The 26,218-nt window shown below is 44.7% G+C and overlaps 1 protein-coding gene across 1 annotated transcript; it reads right to left on the reverse strand.

Moving 5' to 3' along the window:
* Positions 1–19,836: 19,836 nt before the first annotated feature.
* On the reverse strand, positions 19,837–20,225 carry LOC118585140 (RNA guanine-N7 methyltransferase activating subunit-like). The gene has a single exon (XM_036189297.1). It carries the CDS (start codon positions 20,191–20,193, stop codon positions 19,837–19,839), a length of 357 nt encoding a protein of 118 aa, XP_036045190.1. The 5' UTR covers positions 20,194–20,225.
* Positions 20,226–26,218: the final 5,993 nt, after the last annotated feature.

Here is a 26,218-nt window from a genome sequence, read left to right on the forward strand (position 1 = left end):
TACATAGCCTTGACTTTCCCTGAACTTCCCACTGCATCATATACTGATTATTTCAGGCTTGACAAAACAATTCCTAGGTGACATTGGTGAAGTTTTCCAGACCACATCCATGACTTTTGTCTCCTACCTATACACACCCCGATTGTTTTCTGGTTTCTGCCTGCCACTCTTACCTGCAGTTCTGCAGGGCCAGTCAAAGGCAAGTGAGGCTGGTTGGAATTGTTTGTATTCTCGCCATGTCTCTTGCTGGTTTTCCTCTCCCTCTTTACTGCTCTTCACTGCCGTTAGACTAGATGTGTGATCTGAAATCATGATCTTCCCGTGGCCTGCGTGCTTCTTGCTTTTCTAGTGGCTGTCTAGATCTTGGAAGTATTTATTTATGTTGAGAACTTTGAGACCCTTGGATGCAAACAGCTACAAGTACACACAGTCAGCCTCCACAATTGCAGGGCCTGTATCTATGGGTTCAAGTAGAGTCAGATGGCAAAATATTTGGGGCAAAAACTTTTATTGGTGCTAAACATGTACCAAGTTTTTTTCTGATAATTATTCCCTAAACAATACAGCTATTTATGGGACCACAATTTACATGACATTTACATTATATTAGGAATTATAAGTAAAAGAGAGATGTAACACGAATTGCTAAATGGTCTTTTAATAAAAACAAAAACAAAAACCTGGAGGCAGATCTTGGGGTAAATGCTGAAAGATCAGAGAGACAAAAGAACAAGCCACAGCCACCTCTTACCTCTAGGGCTCCTCAGCCTGGAAAGGCTTCAGTTCTTGTCTCCTCACACCTTATATACCTTTCTCTGCCCAGCCATCACTTCCTTCCTAGTGCTGGGATTAATGACTTGTGTGCTCCCCAAATACTGGGATTAAAGGTGTGCGACTCCCAAGTATTGGGATTAAAGGTGTGTGCCACCACTGCTTGGCTCTGTTTCTCCCTAGACTGAGTCAATCTCATGTACTTCAGGGTGGCTTTGAACTCACAGAGATCCAGATGCCTCCCGAGTGATAGGATTAATGGTGTGTGCCATCACTGCCTGGCAACTATGTTTAATCTAGTGGTTTGTTCTGTTCTCTGATCTTCAGGCAAATTTTATTAGGGTACACAGTATATCACCACAGAGAGATTATTTAAGTGATATGGGAGGATAGGCATAGACTATATGTAAATGCTATTGTGGTGGTATTGTGTTCCCCAAAATATTGTGCACACTAATAAACTTATCTGGGGTCAGAGAACACAACAGCCACAATATTAAACATAGAGGATAGGCAGTGGTAGCACACGCCTTTAATCCTAGCATTCCAGAGGCAGAGATCTACCTGGATCTCTGTGTGTTCAAGGATACAGCCAAGCATGGTGACTCATGCCTTTAATCCCAGAAAGTGAGCCTTTAATCAAAGGGAGTGATGACAGAAAGCAGAAAGGTATATAAGGCGTGAAGACCAGAAACTAGAAGCTTTTAGGTGGTTAAACATTCAGGCTTTTGAGAAACAGTTCAGCTGAGACCCATTCAGATGAGGACACAGAGGCTTCCAGTCTGAGGAAAACAGGGTCAGCTGAGGAATTGGCGAGGTGAGGAAGCTGTGGCTTGTTCTGCTTCTCTGATCTTCCGGCATTCACCCCAATATGGCTTCAGGTTTGTTTTTATTAATAAGACCTTTTAAGATTCGTGCTACATGCTATGCCATTTAATTTAAGGTACGTGGTTCCTGGTACCAAGCCTTATGGAGACAGAGAGAGAATGCTATATTATTGTTGTTTCTGTTGCCAAAAAGGGGGGAAATCTTTCTTATACATTTAATACTTTAATTTTTCAAATATTTAAAGGAGAAAAAAGAGACCAATTAGCTATGATCCTTCCCTAAATAACACATGAATAAGGTCTCACAGTCTCTGAAATTTCTGCTCAGCTCCTGATCAGAAGAAAGACCATTCATCTGATTTGTCTCTGAGAATGAAAGGGACCAAAAGTCAGTTCCTTTTAGTGAAAACTCTCTTTAATATTTTAGTTGCTAATGTAAAGCTAAATTCTAAATTAAGAACATTCTCACAAGAAAGGTTAGGAAGTTATTCACACCAATCCATTAGTGAGTCTGTTTTTGATTGGACTTTTAAATAACTTCTGATAATTAGAGCATCTTGGCTTTTGGATTTCAGATAAGATGAAAGAATTCATTTTCTTTTTGATTTAGAATTAGCCCAGTCCAAAATTCTCCCAATGTGGCAAATACTTTTGGGAGTACCTTAATTCTACCAAGAAAAAGACATGCTGACCATATACTCCCATTGCCAATTTTTAAATGATCAAAATGGTAAAGTTTATTTGTGATTAGGTCAAAGGCCAGCAAGGTTTTCCTATAAAGAGCCACATAGAAAGGTTCAAAAGAGATCTGCCATGCTCTCTCAATATGACCACGGTTAAAGCTAGAAATGGGGCTGGGGCGCGGTTCAGTAGCAGAAGGCTTGTCAGGCAGATGCCTGGCCCAGGGTGGCTTCCTCATCTCTCAAGAAAAAGGAGAGGTGCAGGGGAAGAGAACAAGAAAGGAAGAAAGACAGAGGAAGAAGGAGAGGAAGAAGAAGGGAAGGAATGGAGGAGGAAGGGAGGGATGAAGGGAGAGAGAGAGGAAAAGAAGAAGGGAGGGAGAGAGGGAGGGAAGGAAAGAGGAGGGAGGGAACAAGTGACTGATGACAAAAAGACAATTTATGTAACAAAGTATTCTTTTGTTTTTAAATCAGTATGTGTATATAAGCGTGTGTGTGTGTGTGTGTGTGTGTGTGTGTGTGTGTGTGTGTATACACAACTCATAAGCTGCATCAAATTAAGCAGCAGGCCACCTTTCAACAGTGGCCATAGACTCTACATCAGGTAAGTCAGAGATGGGTTTCAATCCAAATGCCATTCACTCATCAAAAAGGAAAACATGACACCCTGGAGGCTGAGGAGGTAGGATCCAAAGTTCAAGGCTAGCCAGTTCTACCTAGTGAGTTTGAGGAAACTACACAGCATGACCATGCTCAGAAAACAGAATACCAACAAAAATAATAGTAATAAAAGACAAGGAGAAGAGGGGAAGAGACAAGAGGAGAAGGGGAAGATAAGGCTGTGTGTGGTCTGAGGCTGAATGCTATCAGGATCCATGTGTGCAGTGGGCCCTTGTTTGTAGATAAAAAAGAAAGATCTTTTCTGTGCAAAGTCATCATGTGGGATATCAGACACAGAGAAGAACTGAGAGAACAAAAGAAGGCAAGAGTCTTGGACAAGTGTCCTCATTTTTACTATATGTCATTTTGTACCTTTGGACTTTCACATCACTTAAACTGATCTATTTTTTTAAGTAATTAACTTCAAATTTTTTAGTGCTAAAAGGAATTACTAGAAAAAGCTAAAGCCAGAATTTAGTCTCCTCTACATAAAAAACAAACAAACAAAAGCCCAGACACTTCAGAGCTTTGAAGTAGCTCAATGGGATAGCTTGAGTTCCACATGCATGAGGCCCAGAGTTTGATCCCTAGTATCACAAAAATAAATAAATAAGAAAGAGGGAGGCCTGCATTGCCAGATCTGGATATGTCCCATAAGATAGTCTCTAGCTGATGAAGGGAGTTAGTACTAAAAACACAGTGATAGCCTGGATGAGAAACATAAATATGGCCATAAACGTGGACAACACATAGCATTTCCAAGACCAGAAATCTTCTTAAATGCCCAAGAGATTGTTCATTCAGATAAGTATCTTAAATCTACTCAAGACCTAAAGAGTTTTAGGAAAGAAAAATTAGCATACAGATATTGAGAAACCCCAGATCAGTGGGCAGGGCACTGTCCCAGGCAGATGAGGAATTGGGGTCATCCCAATCAAGAACAGAAATTAAGGTCTTGCCTCTGCACCCGTTTCTCTATCCACCCTGCTCTTTGCAGGACTGCTGAGCCTCCCAGGTAGTCTCCAGAGTCTACATACCCCACCTCCACTCCATGCAAAATCAACCCCTCAGTCACTTCATGACCACAAAATCTGGGGCAGAGCATTCTGGATTCTCAAAGCTTAAGAGTCTAGATCTTGGTCTAGAAGCAGAGACATTGGGCTGGTGTTGGACAGTTTCCTAAATAAGAAGATCCTGTGGGTCATAGCACTGTCTACTCTAAAGGGAGAGCTGAAACAAAAGAGACCCAAAAAACCATGCTGTATGTGCAGTATAGCTATGCTTTCCCAAAGGAATAAATTAATTAAATATGTAAATGATAGAAGGAAAGAAGAGCTAGTTAGCTTTACTTTGCTGTAACAATGTAAAGGAAAACGAAAGAAGAACACTTATTTTAGCTCAAGTGTCAGAGATGTCAGCCCATGGTTACCTGTCTCCATTGCTTTGAGCCAGTAGCTGTGCTGTAGAAGACATGTCATCACCTCATAGCTGCCAAGAAACAAAGAAAAAGAAAGAAGAGGGCTGAAGTCTCAATCTCTCCTTCAAGACACACCATCCATTGACTTAACTTCCTCCCCTTAGGCTCCACCTCCTAAAAGTTACATGACTTGCCAATACCTCTCTACCCTGGTGATCAAACCTTAGTACATGCATCTTTGGGGGACATTTAAGATACAAATTATGGCAGAGGAGAAGGAAGGATATTTCTCTAACCTTTCTAACATAATCTTCTGAAACAGAAAGGGTGGCAGAGGCACTCATAGGTGCTTAAGGATGGGTACAAAGATAAAAATATCTTTCAAACTTGTACTATCTTAAAACCTCATATGATCTCTACCTGTACTGTTCACTATTTTGTCTTAAGACATTTGTAATTGGCTTATCATTTATAATCATGGAGGTGTTTTGTTTTGTTTTTAATAAAAAAAACTTGTATTAAAAGCAATGATCCAGGAAGACACATTGTTGACCCTTTGACATCAGGTACAGGGAGAACCCTCCTGACTGTTCAGTTTAAAGTCACAATGTGACAAGCCCTGTATCATAAAGAGGAATACAACAGACTTCCATGCTGTCACCATTTCCAGGGTCAATCTCATCTGATAACATGGGACCAGGGATACTGAAACATGGGCTGTTCATTGTTTGATGGAGCAGGGCAGAGAGGATTAGCTTGCGTCTGCAGAAATTTTAAGTTTGCCTGTGACTATTATTTTGAACCTTGAACAACAAAATGAGACAATGTGTTTGGGTGTGACTAGAAGAGTCCTGGCCCTCAGTGAATGGAAAGAACCCTGCTTTGAACTTGAAGCCTGCATGAAGATCTTTAGCAATGAGTGTTTCTTTCTAGTAGTTTAGAACAGGGTTGACCAACTCTTGTTCAAGAACTGAATCCAAGCAAAGATGAAATGAGATGGAAAGAAAAGGTGGAGGGGAGGGAAAGAGAGGAAGGGAAAGGAGGGAGGGGGAGTGGAAGGGAAAGAGGAGCAAAGGGTGAAAGGTGACCAGCCACACAAGGGCACACGACGCCTGGAATGCTGACTATTCAATCCTTTACAAAGTTTGTCAATGCCTCATTTTATAACAACCATGAGAGAGAGTAATGTTGTAGAAGTTCAGGTCCTGGAGAAAATCAGGTAACACACTGAGGCAGTGTTATCCATCTTCACAATAATGCTGCATAGCAAACCATTCCAATTTTCTGTCTTAAAATAACACCACATTTTCCACATCTGTGGGTGAGTGAGGCTCAGCTGGAGTTGAAACACCAATCTTGACTGCTTGTTGTCTGTGGGCTGATGGAGTCAGTTGAGACAGGCTGAGCTATCCTGAGGAAGACTGCTCTACACTGAAGGTCTTGGGTCTCATTCTTTACCGATTGGTACCTTCCTTCGGTCTATGGGCTAGCCAAGACATGCTCTTCTCTTGACAGCAACTGAGGCCAAAAGAGTGGAAATGTGTAACAGCCTTTAGCAGTAGACTCAGAACTAACACATTGCCACTGTCCTGAATGCCACTGATCGAAGCAAGTCAGATGGTACAGCCCAAAGTGAAACATATCCAGAGGAGGAAGGTAGTACTTCCTGGGCCTTCAACAATCACGTGACATAGGGAGGGTGGAGAATCAGGCTCAATAATGCAAACTGGAACAGATTCAATCCTCCTTAAGCACCCACAGGTGCAGTCGATCAAGGAGCTGGGGATTTCTCAGCAGAGGAGACTGACTCTGGCCTTGCCATGGAGCTCAGGTCTAACAGGATGTGGAAGAAATTTAATATTCAGCATGACCCCTCCTGCCCATTTTGCTTTGCTTCACTGGGGGGATGGGCGGCTAGCGCATTGGTTCCTGGAAGATGAGCCCATCAGCTATGACCAGCTTTATACCCCTCTATGCAGAACTGAGCCCTGGGTAAGGCACGTGCTCAATAGCAGATGAGTGGGTGAGTGCACGAGGCATTTCTGTCTCTCCTTTCTGGGAATCCCTGGATCTCTGTCATTTCATCTACAGATGGGAAGGAGTAAAGCGACAGAAATTCAGATCTCCCAATTACCAGATGACACAAAGCCGGGATGCTGAGCAAATGACAAGTGACAGTGAAACTGGGCTTCTGGAAATACGAATCACTGGGGCGAGAGTCCACAGACGGCGCCTGCCTCTGAGGGCAGGAAAGTGGGTCCTGCGCCCAAACCTCCATGCAGCCCGAAAGATGCGGAGGAGCGGAGCCTCTGCAGCAGGTCAGGTGGGGAAGGGCTCCAGATGGATTGGGAGATACTCCCACACTGTCAGGGCAGTACCCAGGTGCCAGGACGGCACACCTAACTCAAGAGGGGATGCCATGCACCAGGAAGGCCTGACCTTCACCTCCCAGGCTAGAACAACGGTAGCACCGCACAGCAGAGGACCTGGTGGTGCTGACCGTAGGTAACACAGTCCCGTTGCCACCCTGGTCCCTCAAAGCTGGGGTCCAGGTCCACCATGCTGGGTTCTACTGAGTGGCAACAACTGCTCTGCTCAGTTACCGCTGTTCATTCCAGCCCCAGCTCTGCTTCCCCACCTCAGTTTCTTCATCTGTGAAATGGGTGTTAAATTTCTGTACGAGGCTAGGGGAGAGGGCTCTGCAGGTAAAGGCAGTTGCCACCAAGCCTGTCGACCTGAGCTTGTTTCCTGGGACCCACATGGCAGAAGGAGTACTGCTTGCTACAAGCTGTCCCGTTGGGGTCCACATGCACCAGCAGCCTCTCTCTCTCTCTCTCTCTCTCTCTCTCTCTCTCTCTCTCTCTCTCTCTCACACACACACACACACACACACACACTAAATAAATAACTACAATAAAAAATCTAAAACTATCAGACCCACTTAATTCACAGAATTTTGGGTGAGAATTGAAAAAAAAATTGATAAGTGTACAAAATAAATGAGAAACCAGCCACTCTTATCCACACGAAGGCCAGCTCAGGAAAGATGTGCAAGAGTTGGTCCTGAGCAAGCCAGTGGTGCTCTGAGCTTGGGGAAGAGAAGGAAAACATTAGGATAAAGAAGTATTTAGGACCATGAAAGAGATTGTTTCCAAAGTTAAAAGTGTTGTAGGTGGACAGTAGAATCTAGAAGGAGTTCGAGGTTCTGCCGTCCCAGAAGGAGGAATTTGACCAGGACCGTGTGGCCAGCGGTAGAAACAGGCAGTTTATTAAGCAAGGAGATCTGGGGAAGGTTAGGTGCTCCAGGGCGCCTGCACTAAGCAGGTGGGGACCTGCACACAGCAAGCACTTTTCTTGCGCATGCTCTATTACACATCCGCCTTGCTGGGGAGGCATTAGCAGTCTTTGGCTCACTGGCTTCTTTCATCTTACCGCCTCCCTCTTCCCGACTCTTCTGCCACAAATGTAAGCGAGCCTTCCTGCTAGGAGACCTAACCGTGAGAACGCTTTTCGGAAGCGTGAGCGATGAAAGTTTCCGAGGTCCAGGTCCTCTCAGGAGGGTAATAAATAGGGGAAATAAGTTATCCTTGAAGGTGATTGAAACAGTGTGAATGAATTCAAAACACAACTCTGTCCCTTTTAGAAGAAACAAATAGAGGTACTAAGGGGGAGGCGGGCGACACAAGACCAAGACCAGTGCTTAAAAGACAAAGGTGCTCGTTTTCTCAGAGGCCTGTGACTGCAGACACAGGGGAGACAGGCTACCTACCCCCAATCCCTGCAGCGAGGGCACAGATGCCAGCCTGAGATGAGTGCAGCTTCCCTACGATCAAGCTGCGGCCCTTCCAGAGCCATCATCTGTCACTACTTCTATTTCCAGCCTCCCTCTCCCTCTCCCTGACCTGTGAGACACTAAGAGGAGAAGGGCTGGGATGTCACAACGGTGCAGAAATGGCGCTCAACATCCACTGGGCTGAGGGCGGAGACAACACAATTTATGTCACCCATGAAAGCATTGAATGGGGTAATAAAACTGGATAAATCATTTCTCTTTCTAGAGCAAATTCTCCCCCAGCTGCTACTCGGCTTGTAACGTATGAAGAGCTGGGCTCTTCACTTGGGCACACCTGCCCAGTCCCCAGGAAGGTCCTGGACACCTTTGAGAAGTATGCAAACACTAGCATTATTTATACATCTGGGTAATGCATCAGTATCAGGAGGTGTCTCCAGACATGAGTTACAAGGCCTCTAAAAGCAATAAGTCTTTTATGGGGTTGTAGATAATGGTGATTTTCCGTAAATCCTGCCAGAGTCACACAATAGGCCAAGAGCAATTAACATTAATTAAATGATCCCCATAAAAAGGTTGCTTTGCTGACACATTGATAACCTCTAAATGCTCTTAGCCGGTTCACATTCTTAAAGGTGTCTCTACAGCTGCACCAGGGATTCCATTCAGGCTTCTACTGTCCCAGATGGCTGCTCCCCCTCCCCCACAACACACACACACACACACACACACACACACACACACACACATACAAAACACCATTCAGCTCCAAGACAGTCTTGTGGACATCCACTCTGTACCCTGAGATATGTGCTGAAGAACCTGGAGATGATGCTAAAATAAGATTCTGACTCAGTAGATCAAGGAGCTTGAGAGTCTGAATTTGTCCCAAGTTCCTTGGCTGGGGATACTAGCCTGCTCTACTGAGTCAAACACTTTGAGAAACAATTCTGCACAAAGGCTCTGTGAACAGCTCCTGTTAGATGTCTAGAGAGTGACCCAGAACATCTGGGCCATTCCAATCTGCTGGCCTTTCTACCACACTTGCTTTTCTTTTTCTTTTTATACTCACGTATTTATTGGTGGGCAGGGGTGTAGGGGGCACACATATGCCACAATACACACATGGAGATCATAAGACAACTTAGGGAACTGGTTCCTTCTTTCCACCACATGGGTTCCAGGGATAGAACTCAGGTCATCAGCCTTGACAGAAATTGCTCTAACTCACTGAGACATCTCGCCAGTTCCTCCACTCTGCTTTTCCAGTTCCAGGGAACTACAGAGGGCAAATAAAGAGCAGGCAGGACACTGTTGAGACCATACAGTTAGCCTAAGAGTCGTCCAGAACTGAAAGCTTCTGGTGGGTGAAGCAGAAATGGAAGCCTCCTCTGAGACAGGTGAAATCCAGGACATGTCCAGTCCTCAGGCCTCCACATTCTTCACCTGCCTTTTTGAGAAGGAACTTGGGAGAGCCAGGCTACTGTCATAAGGAACAGGAGGTGGGGCTTTTTCCAGAATGGAAGAATTAGAGGTCAGAATACGAGTCTCTGTGGCAGAGGCAGAACTCCTGTCCCTAGACAAAGCTCACCTTCCTGTGGTTACACTAGGGAGCACAATGCAGGATCTGGGTTGCAAGATGGCCAATGATGAGGCAGAGGGTAGGAAAGGAAGAATGTGAACTGTGAGGACAGCGAGGACTAGATGAGGGTCAAACACTTGAAAAATAGCCCAGGAAGTGTTGGCAGGGATTTACCGACTACAGAGTGGTGACAACCACAAGGAGGTGACCCGTGTGGCAGCCGACAGAAGGGAAAGGCTCTCAGTCAGGTGGAGTGAGAGTTTAGAGATAATCATGCAAAGAACGTTAGGAAACTGTCAGGGTCCCTCCCAGTGAACAGATGTGAGGCTGTAACAGCCCATAAAATTGTAGGCCAGTGGGTTATAAAACTGTATTCTGATATTATAACAGTGTGACTACAGGAAGTATCAGGAAGCTGTAGAAAGCCATGTGTGCCCATGGAAGGCTTCCGTTTTAGTCCGGTGACGATGGGATTGAAATGAAAGCACGTCCTGGGTCTCCAGAAAGGAGCTGGTATACCTCCAGCAACCCCGCAGCCATTTCCTGATCCAAAATAAATTCCATCAGGAAGATACTGAGGAAGGGGAAAGTGAGCTGTTCTCTTGAGTAGGAGAGATCTTAGACAAGGACTTCACCAGAGAAGGGGCGCAGGGAGGCTTTACATAGAGAAGTCTCAGGATTCCTCAGAGACAAATCATCGGACCAGGAAGTGTGCCCTTGAGCTGTGGCCTTCCTCTCTCTTTCCTCCGACACCCTTCCTCCTCTGCAGAGTCTGCAGGGCAATCCAAGCCAAGTCTTCTATTTATAGAGCGAGAGCAATCTTACCGCAGGGTGTGGGGTTTAATTTAAAAAGACGTCAAGGAGCGAGGGGCAGATGGCTGAGCAGGCCGCACCCCTCACTGACCTTGTTAGAGCCCACTGCCATAGTTTCAGTTTTAGGGACCCAAGAGTGTGCCCTGAGGATGAGCCCTGCTGAGGTGAGGCTCTTTGGGAAAGAAAGAATAAATAGATATGCCAAGTACCTGCTTGTGAATTTCTAATTGATCTGTGACCGGCTTGGGAAATGATATTATTGGCTGTCGGCTGAGAGACTGTTTTCCGAAGGGCTGCTCAACTAGATGGACTTGGTTTTATGTTACAGGGCATTAGATTTGGAAGATCTCAAACTGAAAGATTGGGGAAGGAAGGGAGGGAGGCAGGGAGGGAGGGAGGGAGGCAGGGAGGGAGGGAACCCATATAGAATGAATGAACAGCTCCAGCTTTTCCCACTCTCCCTTCCCATCAGAGGCTGCAATCCTCCTTTCTCTTAGTGCCTTTCTTTAACTGGTTGTTTTGTTGATTTCCTGGGGACATCATAATAAGATAAACGCTGCCTAGCTTACCAGAAATTCCGTGTTCCACAATTCTAGAGGCTGTAAGATTCAAGGGCCGGGTTCCCTCTGAACCCATTGGGAATCTTTCCCTGCCTCTTTACAGCTGCTAGTGGTTTGCTTGTGATCCTGGACACTGCTTGGATTGTAGATGCCAGCTCCAGTCTCTGCCTTCTTTGTCACATGGCAGTCTCTCTCTTTCTCTGTGGTCCTGGCTGGCCTAGAGCTCATAGAGTTCTGCCTGCTTGTGCCCCTGGAATGTTGGGGTTAGAGGTGAACACCGCTACACTCAGCCTTTTCTCTTATAAGGACACACACTGGTCACAGTGAATTGGGGTCTACCCCTTACTGTTATGATCTGCTCTCCACTGAAGACATTTGCAGCAACCTTCTTTCCAAATAGGGCTGAATTCTGGGATACTGGGGGGTGAGGACTTTTAACTAGGAGGCTGGTTCCTATAGTACCCACGGATACTAATGTGTGTATTAGTTTTACTTGGCACTTTCCCTTGGTTGTAGGAAAAAGTTAAATATGAATTGATACCGGGTGGTGGTGGTGGTGGTGGTGGCAGAGGCGGTGGCGGCGCATGCCTTTAATCCCAGCACTCGGGAGGCAGAGCCAGGTGGATCTCTGTGAGTTTGAGGCCAGCCTGGTCTACAGAGTGAGTTCCAGGAAAAAGGAGCAAAGCTACACAGACAAACCCTGTCTCAAAAAAAAAAAAAGAATTGATAGCCAAGCTTTTCCTCACACCATGAAAACTCCTACAATCAGATCCAGTGGAATTAGCCCATTTTTAACAGTTCCCCAGGTATAATGGTTAATTTGACTGTCCCGTGAGATGGCTATATATTTGATCGAACATCATTCTGGGTATTTCTGTGAGGGTGATTTTGAATGAATTCAACATTTAAACTGATAGACTAAATCCACCGAGTTGTCTTCCCCAGGCTAGATAAAGGCCTGAATAGAACAGAGGCCACCTCCCCTAAGGAAGAGGAAATCCATCCTTCCTGTGTGCCTTTGAGTTGGGATGCAAGTTTGTGCCTGACTTCAGACCTGAACTAAAAGTGCTCCTGAGTCACGAGCTTGCTGTCTTTGGACTGGAACCAGAGCAAGTGGCTTTCAAGGGGTCTCCACCTGGCTCAGGACTTGTCAGCCTCTGGATCTCATGATTCTTGTAACAAATTCATATAAGTCTCTTTATATGTACTCTAAAATCCCATATGTCCAATTTACAATCCTATTTACGTGTGTGTGTGTGTGTGTGTGTGTGTGTGTGTGTGTGTGTGTGTGTGTGTGTGTGTGTGTGTGTGTGTGTGTGTGTGTGTGTGTCTTATAGGTGCTGTTTCTCTGGAAAATTCTAATCAATACACTAAGTGTTCCTAATATGCAGTCAAATTTAAAAAACCACTGACATATAAATCCCAGACAAGTCAATGATTAATGCTATCTGGGGAGTAGGGTTTACAAAGCTGTGACATTTGAGAGGGCCAGAACAAATGAGCCAGCTGAATGGGGAAAGTGCCTAAGAAGGGCAATAGGGAAGAGCAGGTGGGAAGAAGAACAGTATCTTTGGAGAAGCAGCTAAGACAGATAGGCTGAGCCTGCATGCAATCCTGCAGCCAGTGCCATGGTTAGGCCATGCAGAAAGCTGTTATTGAAAGGTTGTGCCCAAAGCAATCACATATCATTTGTGTGTTTCAGAAAGACAAATCTGAAAGATATGGAGGAGAGAGCAGAAAGACTGAAAGGGAGAAACCAATGAGGACATGAGTACAAAAGCCCTCTGGGGACTAGATGTTTGTGTCTGCCCCAAACCTACATGTTAAAGCCTAAACCCTACAACGTGATAACATTAGAAAAGAGGATATTTGAAAGATAATTAGGTTTAGATGGAGTTGAGAGTCTAGAGACTTCCTGGTGGAATGAATGCCTTTAGAAGAGGAAGGGACATCAGAGCTGTCTCCTCCATCCGAGGGCTCAGTAAGAAAGCACCTGTCTGTAAGTCAGGGTTTCTTACCAAAAGCTAAGCAAGAGATGCTGTGGTTATGAGTTAGAGCAAACAGATTTCAAGTGTGTGTTAGAGCTACATTTACTCAGATTTGGACAACTCGACTTGGGAATTGAGGAGGAGGTGTCATATATGACTTCAAAGTCCCCAACTTACGTTATGGAGAAGACGGTGGTGCTAAGATTGGGAACACAGGAGGAGAAACAGATTTTGTGGAGGATGTCATGAGTTTGGTGCATTTAAATTTGAGGTACCACGGGGCATTTGTTCAGATGTATCCAGGGAGCTGATAAAAATAGGTTTCTGGCCTTCAATAAAGTGGTTGTGCTCTTTATAGAAGGAGACTCAGGAATAGTAGAACATTGATGATGGCAGAATTAATGGGTAGAATAATCTAGGAAGAATGTGAAGGGGCTGGAAGCAAGAGTTTGGGATATATAACTGTTTAAAGGACGTGTGATGGGAGCGGTTACCTCAGAGGCTAACAGGCAGTCAAAAGAGAAACATATGAGAATGGCTAGAGGACATCTTCACATCAAAGTAGGAAGGGTTTAGCATGAATTATTGATCAATGGGAAGGGCGTAATCATACCCCACAACTGAAGGAGAATGGACATGGGACAGACTTGGAAAGGAAATCCAGAATTTATTGCAAAGTATCTAAGAAGGAAAGCATGCCCTTCTAATCAGGGCCAAGGAGGAAGGACTTCTGTGGTGATTTGAAAGAAAATGGCCTGCAAAGAGAGTGGCACTTTTAGGAGGTGTGGCTTTGTTAGAGTAGGTGTGGTCTTGTAGGGGGAAGTGTATCATTGTGGGGGTGGGCTTTGAGGTTTCCTTTGCTCAAGCTATCCTCAGTGTGGTAGTTCACTTCCTGTTGCCTGCAGATCAAGATATAGAACTCTTGGCTCCTTCTCTAGCACCATGTCTGTCTGCATGTGGCCATATCCTGCCAGATGGTAATAGACTGAACCTCTGCAACTGTGAGCCATCCCAATGAAATGTTTTCCTTTATAAGAGTTGCCATGCTTATGGTGTCTATTCACAGCAATAGAAACCCTAAGACAACCTTCAACTTTCCAAATAATGATATAACTAAAATATAAGAATGCTTGATATTGTCGAATGTTTTAAAGATGTCCCCAGGGAAGGTGGAGAGGAAAATAGCCTTGGGTATTCCTGAGGTAAGTGAAGAGAAATATAAGTGATCATGTTGTCTTTTAAACAATAATAAATATATTGTGGAACAGAGAGCTGTTATAAAATTTAAAGGGTAAAAGAATTCAAAATAACATTTTTTCAGGTATGTATGGGTCCAGCAATGCATTCTTCTTCTCTGCCAGTAGGGGTGCTGTGTTGGACAGACTGAGTAGCTGAGGACTGCACACTTCTAACAAGGCAAATGCATAAGCAAATTAGCCCACTAATCTACACTCCAACCTAGGAACACAGAGCGTCATCATCATGGTAATCTAGGGACCTTTTTAGTTTGTTTTGAGAAAAAGTAAAAATTGAGAGAAAATTTGTCATTTGCCAAGACTTAGTAAACTTTTTGTAACCTAGTGGTTATTTCTTCAAGGGAGATGGACTGTCCAGTTGTACAAAATATCTTTTCTACTATCAGAGGAAACACCCCTCCTTTGACTTGATGGGAACTTAGATAAGTGATCCTCTGGTTCTGTGTCAGCTCAACTCAGTGACTCTGGTATGGGGCAAACTAACACACTTTGTCTAAAATATAGCAATAGTTCAATCCCTGAGGCATGGTGGTTGAAAATTGGCCCTACCACTTCAAAATCTTAATATGGCTCCTCCCTAACACAATACTTTTATTAATTCTTGGGAATTTTATATGCTGAACATCATCACACTTGCTCAGCATTCCTCCCATGTCTACTTTCCCACCCTTGTGCTATCCCCCCAAAAGCAACAAGTCCAGTTTGTGTTGCCCATATACTCACTGGAGCATGAGCAGACTCCCAGTGGCCAGCCTCTTAAAGACAGCTAAATTCTTCCCACCCCTTCCCGTAACCCCCACCCTCAGAAGTCATCAACTGTGAAGAGCTATACTTCAGCATCTTTACCACATATTTCTTTTCATTTTTTTTATAAGAAATTTTCTACTCATTCTATATGAGTCCCACAGAGCCCACCTTCTCCCTCCTCCCACCCCCAGCCCATCCTCCCAAGCCACCCCATATCCCCACATTCCCCAAATCAAGGTCTCCCATGGGGAGTCAGCAGAGCCCAGCACACTGAACCTAGGGAGGTCTAAGCCCCTTCCCATTGCACCAAGGCTATGCAAGGTGTCACACCACAGGCACCGGATTCCAGAAGCCTGCCCATAGACCAGTGACAGATCCCCTTGCTTGGGTACCCCCCGAACAGTTTGAGCCATACAACCATCTTCTGTATCCAGAGTGCCCAGTCCAGTCCCATGGGGGCTCCACAGCCACCAGTCCATAGTTCATGGGCTTCCACTTGTGTGGCCAGTCATCTCTGCACATCCTCCCATCATGATCTCAACGTCAATTGGATTCTGGGAGCTCAGCCTGGTGCCTGGCCGTGGATCTCTGTATCTGCCTCCATCAGTCACTGGACAAAGGCTCTATGATAACAGCTAGGTTATTTGCTAGGCTGGACACTAGAATAGACTGGTCCAGGTACCCTCTGGACCACTGCCAGCAGTCCAAAGTGAGGTAATCCTTGTGGATTCCTGAGAGTCTCCCCATCACCCTGCCTCTTTCTATTCCCATGATGTCCTCATCTATCATGGTATCTTCCTCCCTGCCCTCCCACTCTGTCCCTGTTCCAGCTCAACCCTCCCATTTCCCTATGCTCTCATACCCAACTCTACCCCCTCTACCCACCCCCCAACTCTCAGTTTGCTCATGTAGATCTCATCCATTTTTCCTTTGCTGGGCCATCCTTGTGTCCCTCCTAGGGTCTTTCCCTCTTAGCTAGCCTCTCTGGAGCTGTGGGTTGCAGTCTGGCCATCCCTTCCCTCACATTTAGTATCCACTATGAGTGAGTACATACTATGTTTGTCCTTCTGAGTCTGGGTTACCTCACTTGGGATGGTATTTTCTAGTTCCACCCATTTGCCTGAAAAATTAATGATATCATTGTTTTTTACTGCTCCATTGTATATATGTGCCCACATTTTCTTTATCCATTCTTCAATTGAGGGTCATCTAGGTTGTTTCCAGGTTCTTGCTATTATGAATAATGCTGCTATGAACATAGTTGAGCATGTGTCCTTGTGGTAAGATTGAGTATTTCTTGGGTATATGCCCAAGAGTGGTATAGCTGGGTCTTGAGGAAGACTGATTCCCAATTTTCTGAGAAACCACCATACTGATTTCCAGAGTGGCTGTACAAGTTTGCATTCCCACCAACAGTGGAGGAGAGTTCCCCTTGCTCCTCTTCCTCTCCAGCATAAGCTGTCTTCAGTGTTTTTGATCTTAGCCATTCTGACATTACCACATATTTTTAAAGACTCTCTCCAATAGCTTCTTGTCTGGACTGTTTCTTTGGGGGAGGAGAAGATTATCACAGAAGCCTTTAGTATCTCATTCTCAGTTATGAGTCTGCAGTCATCAATACCACTGCAAAAAAAGTTTCCTTTCCCACAGAGCCAGTGACAACACAGATCATAGACACCAACATGGCTTCTGGCAGCAACATGGATCACAGACATCAGCATGGCCTGCACTAGCAGCACAGACTAAGGACATCAGCATGGCTGCCTGCAGCAACATGGACCACGGTCATCAGCATGGTCTCCCATAGCAGCACATACCACAGACACATTGACCACAGAAGTCTTTTGAGGAGACTTAGCCAAAAAGTGAACCATTCTTCCTCTTGGGTATCCTGTTGCTGAGTCTGGGTGATCATGTATTTGGGCAGTTTGCCAGGGGGCAGGACCTGTGTAAGCTCCAGGCTGCTGTGTACCACCTTGCCTCGGTGCCACCCTGTACCTTGGGCACGACCATCATGCTTGCAGCGTGCAGGCCGCACTGTTGCAGCCCCGCACTCTCCTCCCCCCACACAGGGTGAGCAGTGCAAGTAACAGCGGCAGCAGCTGCAGCAGCGGCAGCAGCGGCAGTAGCTGCAGCAGCAGCAATGGTGGCGGCCGCGGCAGTGGCTCCACTATGGATCCCATGGCTCCTGGTGCACCATTTCTTTGAGGGAAAGTACAACATGCATACAGCCCAGTGCATGGGAAACTTCAGGTCTGTTTTCCTACTGGGATGGGCTAGATGACCTCGAAGGTTCTCCCTGTCTCTGAAGGTCTAAATGGCTGCTCTACCTCACCTCCTATGGCAGGTGGCTCATCACATGGATGACCCATGAACACACTCCTTTCTTGGCAGTCATTCCTCACACCACTTCTGCCTCTGCGTTCTTGACAGTCCTGGACATACGGAGGACATCTGTCTTCCATGTGAAGACTGTTTAGAGGAGGCAAAGACAAAGAGAAGGCTGGGAAGAGGCCCAGTCATGGCAGCCTTCAGCTGGGCCTAGTCCAGTGAACTGAATGTACTCTTCTGGGAGACCTTGGCAAGGTCAGCAGAAGAGTCACCCAGTTGAGCTCAGCTCTAATTGCAGAATCCTGAGCAAATGAAACAGCTTTCATCTTATGCCTCTTAGTTTCAGGACAGCTTTTATACTGGACTAGAAAAACAAAAAAAACAACTACTATTATAATTCTTGAAAACAGAGGTTGGCAAAGGTTTCAGATTAAGTCAAGATCCTGGCCCTTTTCCCTAGGGATGTGATGAAATATGGTGCTGCTAATTTGGCTCAACCTATATCTGTATGAACCTGTTTGTTTTGTAGCTTTGATGAGCAGGCCCTGCAGGCTGCGCTGTGTCTCTCATTTGTAAATCTTCCAATCTATAACCACCATCCCCAACCACCTTCTTTGATGGTCTCCCACACTCTGTGTCCCCATTTCTCTGCTCTAAGTCACTTGCTCTAGGGTCAAACACCAGGCAACTGAGAGCCGTTCTGTGTCTTGGAAACTGATGCAGCCATTGAAACCAGCAGGGTGATAGAAACTTGCACTCACATTTTCACCTGCTCCCTCTGGACCATGACCAACTTGTCCTTCCCTTTGTGGCCCTTGCTCCCACTAGCCTGGTTTACTCCTTGTAAGATCTGAGAGTGTAACAAACCTTTTCCAGTGGTGTGCCATACCTAAATAATATGTATTTTAAAACAGTGATCTGTGAGTAAAAATGAGGGACAAATCCCACAGCCAGTGTCACTCTAACAAGTGGCTAAGATGGACAAGGTGGAAGTAGCTCACAAGGACAGGATGTCACCTGTGTCACCCAGAGAGACTCACCTCTCCAACACCAGCCTTTCATCCTGTGCCCTAATTTCTAAGGAGTTACATATTGTTCCACTGAAAAGAAGTACTGTGTCTGAATGTTCCCCCATTAATTTGCATGATAGCTCTAGGAAAATGATTTGTTGTCTCCTTTATACAGAGTGGAAATCAAGGGTTAGAATAAATAAAATGCTGCAAGCAGAAGCAGACACCAACTTTTTGCTATAATTCCCCCAAACAGAATGCTTTTCCTAAATCGTCCCAACAATTTTTGGAAGTTCCATTGTTTGCCAACATTTCCTATCTGTGTATGTGTTATGTAATACCTCAGTATGTCTTCTGAGTTAAAATTTGAACAATGAGATTTACATACTAAAAAAATCAATTACACTTATTTGTTTGTGTATATGTGGGGTACCTGCATGCCACAGTGTACATGCGAAAGTCAGAGGCAAGTTTTGGGGAAGTCTGTTCTCTACTTCATGTGGATCTCAGGCACTGAACCCAGGTTGTCAGGCTTTGTGGTGAGTGCACTTACCTAACCCTGAGCCATTTGTCCAAACCAAATTTCATAGTTTCAGTCACCTTTTTATTTTTACTATAAAAGTAGTCATTCTTGGTAACAGTTTGAAATACAAAGAATAAATTATAAAATCACTCAAAAACACTAAAAACTAACCAGTTGGTGTTCTGATGTAATCCTCCTAGTCATTTTAAAAAAGTATGTTGGGGCTGTAGAGATGGCTCAGCAATTAAGAGCTCTTGTGGTGTAGAATATCAGTTTAAGGTGTGTTACTTTTGTTTATGTTGCATTTGTTTAACTCTGTGAAGCTGTGTTACTGTGCCTGTCTAAAATACCTGATGTTCTAATAAAGATCTGAACGGTCAATAGCAAGGCAGGAGGAAGGATAGGCAGGGCTGGCAGGCAGAGAGAATATACAGAAGAAGAAATAAAGGAGGAGCCAGAGAAGAATGAAGACATCAGGGACCAGCCACCCAGCTACACAGCAAGCCATGAAGTAAGAATAAGATTTACAGAAGTAAGAGAATGGGAAAAACCCAGAGGCAAAAGGTAGACGGGATAATTTAAGTTAAAGAAAACTGGGAAGCAATAAGCCAAGCCTCTGTGTGTGATTTATTTAGGATCTAGGTGGCAGGCCCCCAAAAGAGACAAAACAACCAACAACAATTTTTTTAATCATATATAATCCACTTTATTACCAATCATTACATCTCTAACAAGATCAATTTTATTCAAGTCTCAAGTTCTAAACAATTAACAACCCATTCTGTAAAACAGAATGAAAAACTATGACCGAAAGAAGACAAGCAAACGTTGAACACATTATCAAAATGAATCGTCTTCTGTTCAAAGCCGTAACATTTCTGTCAGTAGTAACTGTATGGAGGCCGCTGGTTGTGACCATATTGTCCATATTGTGGTTGATAGTAAGGCTCTTGTCTCTGCTGTGGGTAATTGTTTCCCCATGACCGTCCATGCCACTGATTTGATCGATTGTCGCTCAGCCATCCTTGTCTGTTATCCCTACCTCTAAACTGTCTATTATCTTGCAGCCAGTTGCCTCGATTTCTTTGGTTGGCACCAGCTCTGCTGTTCCATTCCTCAACAATTAGGGGAGATTCAGGAGGACGCTTCAAGTATTCCTGGTACTCTTTGTCATCTTGTGTGAATCTGCTTGCAAACATCTCTTCAAAATCTGTAATCACTTCAGAAGTATCACTCATCTTGAAATTCTGTACAGTTTTTAGGATCCTTCAGCCGGCCACCCTGGAGGGACTTCGGATGGCCGCACAGCAGCACCCAAAGCAGCTCTCCAAGGTAACCAAACGTGCAGGAATCCCCAACACTTTTGATGATCCTGCAGAGGACCTGGGTTCAGTTCCCAGGGCCCACATGATAGCTCACAATCTTACAACACCAATTCCAGGAGATCTGATGCCCTCTTCTGAATTCTGTGGGTACCACACAATCATGGTGCACATACATTCACACAGGCAACACATAAAATAAAATAAAATGTAACCCAACACTGCCATGAATGTACCTCTTACTAATATTCAAATTTTAAGTGTAAATAATTTTTAAGTGTAAACTATTATTAATATTTTGTAGTAAAAGTACTCTAATGAAGTTCCTCATCTGTCCTTATATAATTCTTCCTGAACATCTCCAATTATCTCTAAGATAAATTCCTAAATGTAGAATTGCTAAGTCAAAGATGTTCACATTCTTAATATTGTTTAGACTTAGTTTTTAAATTTCCCTCCAAATACTTATTTCCAAGTACTCTAGTGTCTTTTGGTCTAGATATAAAATAACTTACCAGTACAGAATGTTCTCTATGTGTGTGCAAGCATTCATATGCATGTGTAAGTAAAACAGAGTTCTTCCCATGTTAAAATGTAAGCAGAATACAGACTTTAGTCCATATATACGAGTTGATAAATGAAGATTTTAGACTGAAATCAGTATTCCAATGGAGAAAATCTGCTTCCCACAGAGTTTGCCCACCTAATAGTATAATAGTAGAGTGACCATTGCTTTCTGAGACATTCAGAACTATGGACAGCTGATTATCTACATACTTTAGATCTCTCTCTCTCTCTCTCTCTCTCTCTCTCTCTCACACACACACACACACACACACACACACACACACACACACACACACACACACACACACACACACACACACACACACACACACACACTTCAGAGAGAATGCCATCAAACAGTGCAACCTACTTCAGTAAAGGAAGATTGTATGGAGGAAATGGCATTCTATCTGACTGTGAGGAAGTAGAGAAATATGCAGCCCCACAATACAAACAGGAGACTGTCCCATGTCCCTGCACCACTTAGGCAAAGGAATACACCACTTACCCAGTAAGATCTAAAGAGTCCCCCAGACATACTTAACTCCCCAACACCAGGCTTTCCTTGAGTCCCCTAAATTCTAAGTCAAAATACTTGAGCTACAAACTGAACGGTCCATAGTTAAGATACAGCCAGAATGGCCCAGGCATTGGCAAAGTTAACAGCTGATCTCCAAGGAATCTAACAAGGACTGAGTGCCACCTAGAAAGAACCAAAGTGTGTGAAGGCATGCAGGACCCCAAAGAGGCAAGAGTAACAGGAAACAGCCTGTTGTGACCTGGGGACAGAAGGACAGCATAGTGTGTTCTGAGAACCCTGAGGTGAGAAGCTTTATTGGAAGTGGTCAGAGGGGTCCAGACAATTAATTGGGCTTATTGGACTGAAACTTTGAATTTCTTTCTCTGCTGGCCCCTTAACCACATGAGTCAATAGTGTCTGTTCTAACAAGGTGACTCCAGTAGAGAAATCACTGCATGTGAATATACCTGGTCCCTCTTCCTCTGCAAGGTGAGTATCTGAGGCAGGCCAAGCACACACTGGTTCACATTCCTTCATAAGACTGTTTCTTGGTGGTGACCCTAAGGAAAGTCCTGGGTGCTGAAGTACAGCACTCACTGTAGTGGCCTCTTCCCTGGCACACTGTTACCAGTATCATCGTGGCTTTCTCTCCATGCCTGTCACTGAATTATGGTAATTTTTTCCAGTCATGAGTTTTAATCAGAGTTGAAGTCTCTGCGTTCCTGACAGCTCTGGAGAGCTGCAACTGCTCGAAGATTGACTTCACACTGTCACAAAATCCTAACATAAGCACAACGCTAGCGACTCTCACTAGCCCCCCTCCCCAATTAAAAACAAGGCATCTCCCTAAACATCAGATTTCATAGAAAGGGGGAGGGAGGTAGAAAGTGCCCACTTGTCTATCGCCTTTGCCCAAGTTCAAAGCAAGAAACAAGGACCCTGGCAAAGGGAGTGCAAGGAGGAGACTTGGCAGTTTAGCTAATGTTCTCCACAGAAAGCTCGCAAGCATCCCTTTGTCACTGTGTGTACTTAGATGGCATCAGCCATGTTTACTTCTCCAGACTTGGCTTGAGCTGTGCACAGACGTGGTCCACAATCAGTTTGTGCCACTACCACAGGCTTGGGCACACAGGTCATAGGCACTCCCCTCTTAGGGGGTCATGAAGCAGAGAGGCAAGTGGCCCTTCCTGCCTTGGCTTCTTGTCATCATGTGTCATGGAAATTCCTTCCTGACTAACTAGGACCCCAGCTGTGTGGCTGCTTGGCAGAGATCACTAAAACTCTTTTCTGACACCACAGAGAAAGCACAGTTCCAACCCTAGACAGCCCCTACCTACAGATCTCCATTTTGTCTCCGGGGTTCTCTCACCTTCTCCAAAGCTAATGCTGACCCCCCTTTTACTGTTGTAGTTCTTAGGGACCCCGGGGCTAGAATAGGTTAGTCTGGTATCTAACTTAGGCTTGTCCTTATTCATTCAAGCTCTCATTTGCTTTAAGGTCCCATTCGTAAGTATCTATTACAGAAACAGGTGACCTGAATAAATTCAGCCAGCATCAGCTAGGTTAGGACAGGGCTTAGCTCAGTGACAAAGCCCATACCTAACAGGATATATGAGTCCCTGTGTTTGATTCCCAACACCATGAAAAGAAAAAAAAAAAAGATAGACATAGCAGTAATAATCCGAAAATTCCAGTAGTCAAAAATGAGGGTTTATCATCCATATCTGCCAGGTTACCAAAAGGGAGTAAAGCCAATCAATCAGTAGCTCAGAACACCACCAGTGACCCAAGCTCCTGTCAGTAATGCATCATCCCCATAAGATGCGTTATCTTAAAGATGAAGTCATCATAAATGGTACCAACCCTCTCAAGTTATTAGCCAGAATTAGTCATATAGTTTCATCTGACCAAAAAAAAGGAGGGGCTAGAAAATACAATTTTCATCTGTGTATCTAAAGTCACAGGGCCAGAAATATTGCCCAAGCTGCATAAATGACGACAAACCATCAGATCAACTGCTTACTTTACACTAAGAAAAAAAATTAAGATTTGCAGAGTAAAGAATTACCCTTCTGGGTCCTATTTGCTATTTGTGTTCAATTCTCATGTTCTAAGCAGAGATAACCAGAAAATGGGGTGAGGGTGTTCCTGATTCATACCCTGTGTTTGCTTGATGTACTCAGTTCTCAAGGTGGCTTGCCAGAGAGAATCCAAAACCACATAGATATGTGCCAAAGATGAAAAGGATGGGGTGAGAATGTGCACAAAGAGTATGCTAAACTATTTGGTGGGAGAGGAGGGTGCATTGGAGAGAGAGAGAATCCAAAGGAAGCCGAGACAGGACTCTCAAAGGGACCTTGAGTGGATGAAAAGGAAACTGGACACATATAATTGCTAGCTGCTGGTTTTCTGGGAGCAGGAAAAACAGAAGAGTCAGTGTGAAGATTACTGCATCAGGCTGAACATGAATCAGTTACAGCTTGGAGCAGAGTCTGAAGGAAAGAGACATTGGAGATTATGGTGGGGGCATAATTGATGCACAGAGGCAGTGGTGTGCAGAAGGATGGATATGTTTGTTGTTCTCGGCCTCAAGAGGACTGCAGAGATTTTGTAGGGATGCTTTGCAGTGGCAGCAAGAATTTGCAGTTCAAAAACAGAAAGGCAGAGAAATGCTAAGCCTGCAGCCTTGCAAATGCTATAGATGTGTTCAGTACATAACACAGGAAAGGAGGAAACAAGCTCCTAATCTGGCCAGTGATGTAATGTTGAGTGTCCATTATCAGGGAAGAGACCTCTCAGTGCTCCTCATGCACAGTAAGTAACAATTTCAGAGAATGCTACCCTTAATGCGCCCCCCACCCCCATTCAATCTGCCAGCAAATTCCATTGACTCTGCCTTCCACATACAACCTACAGAGACTTCATCTCAGCACCACGTGCCACCTCCCTCCAAGCCACCATGATCTCAGGGCAGGTTTTACTGCAGTTTCCTGACTTAATCTCCCGGTTGAAAGCCCAACTACCTCTTTCTTACAAAGCCGCTTTATGATCCTTTCCAAATAGAACTATGTCTCATGTCTCTGTCTGAAACTCTTCAGTGATTTCCTCCCAGAGGATCTCAGGTGCTGTGGATATCGCTCTGTATAAATAAAATGCTGTTTGGCCAGTGGCCAAGCAGGAAGTATAGGCGGGACAAGAGAGAAGAGAATTCTGGGAGGTGGAAGGCTGCGGGAGGAGAGACACTGCCAGCCGCTGCCATGACAAGCAACATGTAAAGACACCAGTAAACCACAAGCCACATGGCAAAGTGTAGATTAATAGAAATGGGTTAATTTAAGATAAAAGAAGTAGATAACAAAAAGCCTGCCATGGCCACACAGTTTATAAGTAATGTAAGTCTCTGTGTGCTTACTTGGTTGGGTCTGAGCGACTGTGGGACTGGCGGATGAGAGAGATTTGTCCTGACTGTGGACCAGGCAGGAAAACTCTAACGACACTCAGGGCCTGTTTTGGACCTAGGAAGCCCTAGAGTGCATAGCCGTCTCTTGCATCCCTGTCTATATCACCTCCTTTTTTACTCACTTGACCTTAGGCACACGAATACTGCTACTCCCTCTACAAAGCCTCAGTCTCAGGGCCTTTGCACAGGCTGTTCCTCTGGGCTGGGAGTCCCTACACCCAGAACTCTGCACTGAGGCTATCCCTCCTTCAGATCTCTGCTAAGTATCATTGTGTCAGTGAGATCTATGGAACTCAGTCTATTCAAAAGAGAAGCCCTGTTGTTTTTCTTTATAACTCTGGCTGCCTTTTAAGCAACAGCCGTTCTAATCAGCAACATAGCTCCCCAGCTACCAGCAGCAGTTCAACCAAAAGGGCCACAGCCTGGGGGGATTCTGTTCCCTCAGGCACCAACTCTTTCAAAACTACCAAGGGAACTTTTCTAAATCTCTGTCCCACTAAAGAACTCAAGAGTCAAAGGCTGAGGTGGAATTCTGATCATTCAGAGAGGCTGCATAGCAAGTAGCTTACCTATCCTTTCCTTGCTTGGGTCTCCCAAAAATCCCTCGTCCTTCTCCCAGCCCCACTTAAAAGCTCCTCTCCACCTGGCTCCTCCCTACCACTTCCTGTCAGCTAGTTGCTGACTCAGCCTCCTGACCTCAGGTTAATTTTATTTCATCAAACATTTGGATCATTAAACAAATGTTCCAGAGCATAAACAAAAGTAACACACCTTAAAATAATATTCTACCAGAAAGCCCAGCTCCAGCATTGAAAGATTAGGCCCCTAAACTCTTGCCTTAACCAGTGTTGTGTGAAGTAGGCTGTTGCATGTAACATATTTCACCCTAACTTGTTTAGTCATAGTAAAAGTGAGTTCCAGGTGAGGCAGGGCAGGAGGATTCTTGTGTGATTTGCTCACTGCTCCAGCACCAGGAAGAAGGTGTGAGCCCAAAATTAACGTGCACTGATTGGATAGAGAGAAACTTACCCTAGCCTCTTTAGTGCATCCACACAGTATGGAAGAGATACTCCTGAGATAAGCACTTCTTCCTGGGATGCTTTGTGTAGATCTGGAGTCTCCTCCTTCTCCCTGCTACCTGCTACCATGGATACAGGTTTCTTAAAGGAGGTCAAGGATGTGACAGATGCTTTACATTAGCTTTTATGTCCCCCATAAAATTAACAACAAGCAAACCTTGAATACTGGAGCTGTGATTCTGTCTCACACTTCTGATCTGATACAGACCGTAAGAGCTTGCATCTGGAGGCTAAAAGCCGTTTCCAGAACCTTCAATGGGATTACACCTGTGTAATTCATTTACGGTAACTCATTTTATATATGTTTACAGACAA

The sequence above is a fragment of the Onychomys torridus genome, chromosome 6 (assembly GCF_903995425.1).
Source record: "Onychomys torridus chromosome 6, mOncTor1.1, whole genome shotgun sequence".
Classification (NCBI taxonomy): domain Eukaryota; kingdom Metazoa; phylum Chordata; class Mammalia; order Rodentia; family Cricetidae; genus Onychomys; species Onychomys torridus.

What these genes read in the sequence shown, in the direction of transcription:
- LOC118585140 (XM_036189297.1), bottom strand. Translation starts at nt 20,193, where the DNA reads ATGAGTGATACTTCTGAAGTGATTACAGATTTTGAAGAGATGTTTGCA.